Source organism: Chinchilla lanigera, unplaced genomic scaffold, assembly GCF_000276665.1.
Source record: "Chinchilla lanigera isolate Chin_1 unplaced genomic scaffold, ChiLan1.0 scaffold00011, whole genome shotgun sequence".
NCBI classification, from domain to species: domain Eukaryota; kingdom Metazoa; phylum Chordata; class Mammalia; order Rodentia; family Chinchillidae; genus Chinchilla; species Chinchilla lanigera.
In genome coordinates this window covers 17,004,271-17,015,144 of record NW_004955412.1, presented here as the reverse complement: position 1 = coordinate 17,015,144, position 10,874 = coordinate 17,004,271, and the positions used below count along the sequence as shown (strand labels likewise).

The window sequence follows — 10,874 nt, the reverse complement described above, 5'->3', positions numbered from 1 at the left end:
AGGTATATTGTTTGGAAGTTAAGTGCAGTCATTTTTTTCAGAAATTTGGTTGCATTTCTAGTGAATTATGTTATATAAGAGCTCTTGATTTTATCGTATCTAAGAGATCTAAACTGGTTCTCAATGTAATTATATATATACAATAAGGAATAACTCAATCAGATTTTAATACCTTTGCCTACCTTTTCTCCTCTACACTTTAAGTGCTTCTTTTATACAGGCTTCAACTGTTAACTTTATAGATCTTACCTCTTTATAGTCTTTGAGATAAAAAATCTTGTCTTGTATAGCTTGTTTTTTTCTGCCTACTATAGCATATTGGTCAATAAATATTTGCTTGACTGATTAATTTTAAAATGCCCAAGAAAGAAATTGTGAAGGAAGATGAAGGCAGATTCACTCAACATTTGAGCTTCATGGAGAGAGACACTAGGAACAAATATCTTAAACCTTGGGGGAAATATTGACGCTTCTCTCTTATTCCATACATCTCAGCTCTGATTAAACTGTGTATACCTTTGTCAAAATGCTTTCAAACTAACCAAGAGAAATAGTAGTATATTGCTTGAATACAGATCCTATCTATATTACTTTTTTTATCCAGTGAAGTAGTTGACAATCTGGATCCCCTCAGCAAAAATTCAAATAACGTCCCCTTAACCTTTTTTAGGATAAAAATAAGCCGATTTCAAATTTTTCTGCCAGGAAGGGCCTTTTGTATAATATATCTATCAGTGGGAGAAATAAAAAGGAAGTGCTTCTACAAAAAATAAATTGTGTATTAGAGGCCAGTTGGCATGTTTTCTGGCACATAGTGTTCTGCAAATATTACTTTCCTCTCTTTCTTTGCTTTGCTTTTCCCTCTTAATGAACAAGCTTAATAGTCAATACAATGAGCAACTAACCTCTAGAAAACTGTAACTCCTTCAAGAGCAGAAATGCAAAGTGGTTGTAAATAAAGTATTGTGTGGTGGTTCAGAGACTTAAAAAGATATCCTGTAACAAGCCTGACTGTTCATTAGTGAGTAGGGGGCAATGGTAATAGTCTTCTTACTATGGTTTCTGAGTTGTTTTTTGGGTATTCTTTCAGTTGATTCTGACTTCTGAGGTTTTTGCAGGGAATGCTAGGGTACAAGAGTACCAAGTTACCATTAAGGTTGTATCTTTCCAGAAAAACAGTACATTTATTCTCTCTCTCTCTCTCTCTCTCTCTCTCTCTCTCTCTCTCTCTCTCTCTCTGTGTGTCTGTGTGTGTGTTTATTTGCAATGTTTTTCACACTAGAGGAGCAATTTTTGGAAAATGATGAGACTATGGAATTGGCCATTGTAACCTGATTCAGCAAACCAGTTCCATTTGGGTGATTTTCAGCCTGCCTCTGAGAAACAGAAATGGGCAGGTTACCGTCTCCCCAGGCCCCAAGTAATTGAGTGGAGCTAGTGTTGTGTACTCGATGGTGATGCATTAGCTGCAGCCCTCTTACTCTCTGCAAAGGACATCTCTTTTCTCAATTATTCAAAATAAATAAATCAGTGATATAATAAAATGGTGGTGGGAGGAACACTAGAAATAACCGTGCTTCTGTTTCAGTATGGAAAGCATAGTCTAAACCTCAGTGATTTTAAAATCAGTTTTAGTGAGGGGAGAAAGCCCATCTGTATGGCTCGGCAAATTAATTTTGAGCATTTGAAGATAAAAAGGCTGAGTTCCTTGGAACTAGCTTTAAAAGTCACAATCCATGGCAATCTGAGGGGCTCTTCTGTTTATTCCAAACATCCCTTTATCATTGGTTTTGAAAGCATGTGGCTCTCTGTAAAGCACTGCCAGTTGGGAGAAGAATCAGATAATGAAGAAGTGATGCCACCGTGATGACACGCGTAGGTCCTCAATAGGATTCCTTCTAAATCAAAAGACTTCATTATATTAGTGCATTCAGTGGAGGAGGGGGAAAGAAAGGAGGGATGTGTTTATGTTTTTCTTTTTCATATTTATAACAAAGCACATACTGAATAAAAGCCCCTGGATGAGCCACAGTACAAACCCAGAGGGTGGAAGAGATAATTTTGTAAATTGTAAATCAGAAATTCTATTTGTGTTAGATGCTGAACACATGTAATTTAGCAGCATAACATTGTTTCCCTGAATATAAGTGTGATAGATGCCTTTTAAGTTTGAGAAGAGGGGATAGAGTCACTTAAATCTCCAGTACGATGTTCCTAGGTTTTATGGGTATCAAATGCTAGCTTCCTTCGGAGATTGTTTAGGAGGACACTGTTACTGACTGGAGATGGACGGCTGGACAGAAGACCTGGGAGCCTCCTTTGGGCTTGTTCCATAATCAAACAGGTGTGGAAGCAGAAGTCACTTGGTGGCTGATAGTGTTAAGATGATTACGCTTGAAAAAGCATCTCTGTAGGAAACTAATATGCCAGAGATCTTACCAACTTAGAACTGCTAACCTTTTCCAAATCTGAATTGACTTAGTGAGAGTTTCTCCTCCACATTAGCAAGCAAAATGTACTGCTGTGTGAACTGAGAAGCCAGGTAATTGACTCTGGTGGGAGGACATGAGTGGATGGCATGGCAGAATAAGATCAATCCAAAGTCCTGTAGAATGGCTCTCTAAGAAGAGTAGTTAGCTCTAGGGTCTTGATCCTCAATTTCTCTTTCTCATCCTAGTGTCGTGAGCAAGAGCTGCCTACTTTCCCCACTGGCAGTGCTATTTCTAGGCCAAAGCTGATGCAGACAAGAGGAATACTTCAGATGAAAGATAAATAACAATTACTAGAAATCATGAGGGCTTTTTTGTAATTGAAGTCACGAACTGTACTAATTGCCTCTGAAACTATATGCTATTTACTGCATTTTATTAACTGCACTGTAGGAGAGTATGCCTCTTCTGTGTATTGGCATCTTGTAGATATATAGAGATTTTTGCATAAATGTGTTATTCATCACAGACCAAGCCGCATAAATAAAATATATACAGAGATATTAGTACTGTAACGAAAGTCTAAGAGAAATAGCTTAGCAAGTGACAATGCTGTCAGAGAACATGAAAGACTGAAATTAAACCTTGCTTTTCTTCAAAACATAGTCTTTAAACAAACTGAACTTCGGTTCTTCACAGTCTGGGGACAGGTAAAAGAAGATATTCAAAGCACCACGTGGGGTTCCTGCTGGCTGATAGAAAGGCATCCTTGGAGAGTTGAAATAACTTTTTAAAAAGAGAAAACTATTCAAATCTGCAAAAGAGTAAGATGATTATTCCTCTTCTGGAACCCGTTCACAAACCCCTACTTTTTCAAAGAGTTACATGGGATTTAGCGAGACATTTACTTTAATGTGAGATACGATGCAAAGCTACATGCAATCCTTTGGAAATTTAGGGTTTGGTGTTTGTAATAAGTCAAAGAATGGTTTGATGTAAGTTGACAGTGTTTGAGGAACGAACAAACATGGACACTTTGGTGGAAAACCACAAATTTCTAAGTAGCCCACAATTCAGGCAGGGATAACCAGAAAGAGGAAGAAATAAAAGTCCAATAGACAATTCAAAAGTTTAGTTTGGGAATTTGAGTGTTATTTGAAAACTTACAGACAAACATGAAAACTTGGACAGGGAAATAAGACTCCAAGGAGGGATTTTTGAGAACATTCTTCTAAAACCTTTTCCTGTTTGGGACTGCAAGATAGATCATTAAGCCAGTTTCTATTCAGAGACTGTCCTGTTTACAACCCATAGTACAAAAAGTTATATTACCATTGTCATCTCTTAGCAACACAAGCGATACAATCTTATATTAATAATATGGTTATTTTATATTGCAGCTTTATGAAAATCTATAGATATCAATGTCTGCTTTTAATGGATCTTGCTGAAATCCTGCTGCCTGGGAAGTTGTGCTGTACCATTCTGGAATTATCATAGAGCCTCATCTGACAATTATGATATCATATCAGGAAAATTTTACTTTTAAAATATGTGAGAAAACTTTTGCAGCATCAAGACCAATCACATTTTAGTTTCAAAATAAAAACTAAGGTCTATATGTGATAATTAGTTGAGTTACCTTAGTTGCAACAATCCCTCTATCCCACCCAAGGCTGTCTGTCAGTGTCAATGAAATTGAATGTCAAATTGAAAAACTCTGAAGCTATTTCTCCATATTAAAAAAGTCACTAGCAAACCATATATTTTCGTGTTCTGCTGGCAAGATAAACAAATTAGCACATACTGCTCTCCTTGTTTAGTCAAATTTTAATCCAACTGTTTACATGGGGGTGAGGCTGGTCACATACTGGACCTCAGCATAGGGAGATTTTATCCCTAATAGCAATGCCCAATACTCTTCAACCTCTTGGTAGCAACTAACACGGCTAACCACTGCCCTTTCCTTCTTTAGCTTCCTGTCCTTTTTGTTTTCTCCTATCCCCATGTTCCTTCATTTGGAGCTCCATACACCCCTTAAATGATTGATATTCATGATAGTGGTACTCCTGACTTACTTTTTAAAAGACCTTCAACATATCCTTTTCCTCCCTCCAAGTCTATGGTCTTAATTTTGGCCCATGTGCTTTTGACTCTAGTTTAGTCACTTTCCTAAGCTCTGTATCACTGTTTCAAATGATCTATTGCCTGTTTGAATATTTCATAGACATTTCAAAGCCAACTTGTCCCAAGTTGAAATGATCATCTTCTTCCTAGGGGCCATCCTCCAACAAAACAATTAAGCCAACCTGCTTGGTAACTCTGTTCCTATCTTAAGTGCTTGGTAACAACACCTATTGCAATGTTGAAAGTACAAGTCTAAGATTCATTTTTCATGCTACCATCAAAATAATGTTTTTTGCTAGGTACATGCCTGTAATCCCAATTCTTTTGGGTGTTTGAGGCAGGAAGATGGTGAGTTCGAGCCTTGCCTGGGTAACTTTAATGACTTAGTGAGACCCCATTTCAAAACTAAAAAGAAATCTTTCTTAAAAAGTATTCTACCAGCTCAGTGGATTCCCATTACCTAGAAGCAACTATTGAGACATCTTAGTGCATCAATCAAGGCTCTCCATGAACCCTGTGTATTTTCCCCAGCTTCCTGTCTTGCCACTTGACCTCTGGTGATCTGTGATCCAGCCAATCTATTTGTAATTTTGCCAGTACACACCATGTTTTTCTGAGGTTTTGAGATTTGTGAATGGCATCCCTCTCTAATCATACCTTCCCTTTGCCCCAGCAGTATCCCTATCTACTCTGTGGCATTTACTCAACTTCCAAGACTCAGCTAAAGGACATTCTCCCATGTGAATATTTCCCTAGCACGTAGACATTCATACTTGTTCCCTGAGAATAGTGAATGCCTTCTTTTTCTACTTACATGGAGTTGTGCACACATACTATAAAACTATCTAATATATACAATAATTGTGGAATGTCTGTCTTCCCTACTGTACTCTGAGTTCCTAGAACTCAGGAGATACAGTTTCCCACTGATCTTCACATTTCCAGAATTTAACAGTGAGTCTTGCATGGAGATGCTGTATCATATTTTTATTCTGTCGAATAAATATTTGGATCAGCCACATATACCTGAATATCTCCCTATATACCTGACTGGAACAAACTATGATGTGGGTCCCTACAGTAAATTTCCCCTTCCATGGGGAATTGGAGCTGCTCGTTGACCAGTGTGTATGTAGTTTTCTGCAACCTACTTCAGTACCTTCTTTCAAACTGATATCCCTCTGTTGATATTCAAGAGGTTATTGTCGACTGTATGATTGTAGGAGAATAAACCCTGGATAAAGTGTTAAATTATTCATTTAGGAATATGGATTTAGTGGGCTTTGTATTCATAAAGATTTATAGACTGATCATCCCAAAGATGAGCAATTTAGTCTTAAGGGTATAACAGTTATGTATTAAGTAAGGCTGAGAGTCTATTCAACCCAACATTCTAATATGTGCTAACTTACTTTAATTTATGGAATACTTTTCCATTATAATTAGTATTTATTATACTCTTTTTTTTAGACAGGGTTTCTCTTTGTAGTGCAGACTGGCCTTGAACTCACTGTGTAACCCAGGCTGGCCTCAAACTTGAGGTGATCCTCCTGCCTCAGCCTCCTGAGTACTGGGATTATAGGCCTACACACCATGCCTGGTTTTTTATTTCATTTATTTATTTATTTATTTATTTATCTTTTTGAGACAGGGTCTCGCTATGTAGTTCAGTCTGGCCTTGAGCTCACTTTGTAGCCCAGGGTGGACTTAAACACACAATGACTCTCCTGCCTCAGCCTCCCAAGTGCTGGGACTACAGGTGGGTGTGCCACCACACCCAGCTTATTATACTTTTAATATGCCCTTTGATAATGGAAACTGAAGCTTATGGATTGTAGTATACTTGGGCTGCTCAGACAAAATACATAGGTTGGGTGGCTTAAGCAACAGGAATTTATTTTCCTTCAGTTCTGAGGGCTTGAAGTCCTAGATCAGGATACCAGCATGGTTAGGTTCTTGCGAGGGCCCTCTTTCTGGCTTACAGAGGGTCACTTATACATTGTGTGTTTATATGAACTTTCCTGTGTATATACTCATGGACAGAGAGCTCTGGTGTCTTTCTGTTCTTACAAGAACATTGATACCATCAATACATTCATGATCTCATCTAAGTCTCATTAGCTTTCAAAAGTATCACCTCTACATACTATATCACTGGGGGCAATACCTCATAATATAAATTTTATGGTGACATAAACAGTCTATAATGTGAATTAAGCCACTTTCTATGGTACTTAATTTACTAGCTGGGCAAATGCTGACTCCAAATATTGTTTTCCTTTTCCTAGTAATTTGTCTTTGTTGCTTTTTTTACGTGGGTATTACAATAATTAGCATTTTTAGAAGCAAGATGTTATCACTTACCATTATCTGATATACTACTTCAAACATGAATCTCTCTTTAATGTTTATTTTAATATATGTTTATCCACATTTCTCAATTGTTTTAGTGTAGGGAAACAATATAAGATCTCTGTCTTTAAAGTGTCTAAAAAAAAAAAAAAGCTAGGCTTTTGGTGCTTCTGGCAATTTTATTCTAACACAAGTAGCACCCAGATTGTAATTCTGATAAGTATTTCAGTTCTTTTTTGAAAAATTAAATTCACAAAACAATTGATTATCAGTTATAAATGGCAAAAACACCATCTGGTATTCAAAATTGGTTAAATCCACGTAGCGAGGGGGAAAAATGTTGGAACTTGTAGTTGGCGGGGAGCTCTCGTCCATGGAGCAGAAAATGACGAGCTTTACTATGAGAAAGCCAGAGTAGTCATAACTTGTACTTAGCGGCTGTGGGAATCTGATATGCTCTTCACATGTTCCATATGTTAAATCACTTGGCTACATCTTTAGTGTGAAAGCGCTGGGGGTGGGAGAGGAGCGTGGCTAGTGGGTAGAGTAGCAACCGCTTAATCCTAAATTCTCACCTCTGGTTATTTCCACGTAGACCCCACTGCCAAAAGTGTTGCACCAGGACCCAGTTCCTTTACGTGGGAAGTTGGACGTGCAAGTTCCTTTAATATTATGGCACAGGTGGCATTTCTGCAGAAATTTCTAAAGCTATTTGCATTCCTCTGGTGAGGTAAGTCACACAGCATTAGCATTTTCTATAGAAATGTCCCGTGTTGTTCTTTGCCAACTGGAAATTAGAGTAGGTGTTCATGTGAGCGCCAAGAGACTGAAGGGAGATGAAAACACTCCACATCTTCCAATGTCCCCATACTGTGTTCTGAGTGTGGGAGGGATGGGGCCTGGCTAGATTCTCTTGGAGCTTCAGCCTCATAAGGAATGCTTTTCCTTTGGAGTATACTGCAATCCTGTTATTTTCAAAAATGCTTCTGGGTTACTGGCATATTTTCATCTTATGTTAAAAATATAACTATCCTTTGCTTATTAGTCATACATTGTGATACAAAATTTATTCATTCACTTAACAGATATTTATTGAGGCACATTTCAGCAGGTTGGTTAATTGCATGGGCTCTCTCTCTGCAACTTATCTCAGGGCCATTGCTTAATCTTCCTAACTATGCTTAAAGAATGTAAAATGGGAGATTATAGCATATACCATGGAGATTGTTCCTAGGATTGATATTTTGGATGCAAAATGCTTAATAAGAATTTAATAAACATAAGAGTAGTAATAATAATAGAAAATGTTAATATTACTGTATAGTAAGTCCTGTGCTAGTGTTCCTAATATATAGGACTCGATTTAAGTTCACACATCCCTTTCAGCATACAGATGTCCTCCAATTTTCTTATCTTGATCTTAGTAGGACTTCATTGTACATTGGGTCTGACATAGGTAGCTTCACTTGTAGAGAGGGTATAAGAATAGATAAGACCTTGGAGACTGGGCATTATCCTGGTGACCGTGTGGTGCTGGTTTCTTGCCTCATGTGCTGTAATTTGCCTGCTGGAGCCCTCCCTTCTTCTGGAAAAGTGCCTGCAGCTCCTGCATCGGGGCCTGTAATTACAGAGCAGAAAATCCAGGCTGAGAAGACAGGGCAGTCTTGAAATTAGTTTATGCATAATGGATAATAGGAGGCTGTTTTAAAGTGTAACTCATTTGGTGGGCTGGCAGATCTTGACTTTTTTTTGATATGTATTATTTATTTATTTATTTTTCTAGCGAGATGAGGACTGAAGGCTAGGGGAGTCACTTGGTGCAGTTCTTCTAGACTATAGCTCAGATTTAGCAATTTACATTCAGTAATCTCTTGGTCATTTAGCCACAGATAATTTGTCATGGTTTGTTTTAGCTGTTGTGATATTGATATTTATTATGCAAATTGTATTTCCTACATCTTATTGTTCTGCATTCTATGAATACTTAAATTATTATAAACCTTTACACTTAATATGGCTCGTCCTTCAATTTGATGCTTGAGCAACAGAGGGTCAGAGCGCACACGATCTTCTAGAGGAGAAGAAAATAAGTAATTAAAAAGCAGACAAACAAGAGTCGGCTGCCTGGATGAAAAGCAAGCCAAGGTAATTTCAGCTAGCGAGATAGCGCGAGTCCGGAGATGCCAGTGGCTCCAGCAGAAGAACCTTTCCCAGAGACTCGGGAAGGGGAGAGCACCTGTTGGTCTCCAGCAGCCTCAGGAGCGGCCGGGGGCACAGGAAAGAGAGGGGGTCTGAGCCCTGAAGGAGGAGCGTGGCCGAGCACCCCTGTTTCCCACACCCTTTCCCCCTGCAGTCTTGACCAAGTACAGTAATTTTTGTTGTGCGCGTGTAATCTTAACTATATAAGCGTACAGTTATGTCACACCTACATATATACATATTAAACTAGGAACGAGACCCTCAAGAAGGCCGGGGAACCTGAGAGTACACTCCTCAATCAACCTTTCCCGAGGATCTAACGCACAGACTGGAAAATCCCAGCGCCCGACTCCAGGGCTCCTGTCTTCCAACTATGCCCAAGTCCGCCGCTAGGCTGTCGAGCAGGCTCTCCCGCTCCGCCGGACGTGCAAAGCACGCATGCACTTCTCCCAGATTGTTTTGTCAATCCGGGGACCTGCATTCTCACTTTTCACTCCCGCAAGCCCTGGTTTCCCAAAGATCTTTTCCTTGGTGCAAGGTGAGTGACGGAAATCTGCAACGTCTGGCTTCCAGGCCAGAGGTACACTGTGTGCGCGGCAGAGGAGCCTCTAAAAGGGAGAGTCTCCAGTCCTCGATCTGATACGGACATTGCTGTAAACATTCCTAATAAAGGTGTACGGGAAGCTAGACCCGCCCCCTGGAGCCCGAGCCCCTACTCGCCAGGCGCCCTGGAGAACACTTTCCTTGATCCCGGAGAAGAGAAGACGAAATTTTAACATAAACATATTTGCATACGCCCCGCCCCTTGGCCCCGCCCCTAGGTGGCGCGGGCGCGCCGCCGAACGCCAGCGCCAGGGGGCGGGGTGGGGGAGGGGGCGAGTCCTCGGAGAGCAGGGCTGGGTTTGTGGCACGGTGATTGGTCCATCCAGACTCCGCCTTCCGCGCATGTCATTAGCATCTCATTAGCTGTTCGCTCGGGCTCGGGAGGCAGCCAACGCCGCCAGTCTGAGGCAGGTGCCCGACATGGCGAGTGCTGTGCTGCCGAGTGGATCCCAGTGTGCGGCGGCAGCGGCTGTAGCGGCGGCGGCGCCTCCTGGGCTCCGGCTTCGGCTTCTGCTGCTGCTCCTCTCCGCTGCGGCGCTGATCCCCACAGGTAGGTGTGAGCACCGGCCGGCTGGCCCCGAAACCTCCCTAGGCACCCTAGGAGCCGTAGCCGCGGAGGGAGGGGGGATTGTTTCCATGACAACCTCCCCCCACTTCCCAAATCCGAAGCGGTGGGATTGTGGAGAGGAAACTCGGAAGGGGCTGAGGGGGTCGGGCTCCGCTTCTCTGCGGCGGGCTGGCTGTGGACGAGAGCCCTCGGGGATGCCTGCACCCACACCTTTTCCCCCTGGTTTGGCGCGGAGTGCGGAGTGGAGTGAAGCTGGGGGCCGAGGGGCTGGAGAGTTGGGGGAAGGGGAGGGATCAAGGCACCTGGAAACGTCCGGACCCTCCTAAACTCGCTGCCGTCCCGGTAACTTGCGGGTCTTCCCTCCTTCTCCCGGGGTCGCCCTTTCGTCCCCGTTTCCCCAGTGAGCCCCCAGGTCTCCATCCCCCGAGCCTGTCCCTACGACTGTGCTCGCCGCCTCCGGCGTGGTTGCTCGCGGGTCCCCAGCGCTCCTCAGACTTGCCCCGCGCTCTGGCTCTCGCCCCCGCCCCCGAGCCGCACGCCGCTCGTGCTCCCCTCCGGCCGGCCGCTGGAAGCCCCGCGGCCCCCCTCTCCGTTGC

General features: G+C 41.9%; 1 protein-coding gene across 6 annotated transcripts in view; it reads left to right on the top strand.

The window, feature by feature from the left end:
* Positions 1-10,062: 10,062 nt before the first annotated feature.
* The window catches only part of Cadm1 (cell adhesion molecule 1), a 331,682-nt gene continuing 330,870 nt past the window's right edge, over positions 10,063-10,874 (top strand). For 3 of the 6 annotated variants that reach the window (XM_005378174.2, XM_005378173.2, XM_005378171.2), the window contains exon 1: positions 10,065-10,260. In XM_005378174.2, coding sequence (XP_005378231.1) covers positions 10,131-10,260 — 130 coding nt within the window. In that variant the 5' untranslated portion in view covers positions 10,065-10,130. Of the gene's footprint in view, positions 10,261-10,874 lie in introns of all 6 variants that reach the window. The other 3 variants (XM_005378170.2, XM_005378172.2, XM_005378175.2) reach the window with 3 other exon arrangements.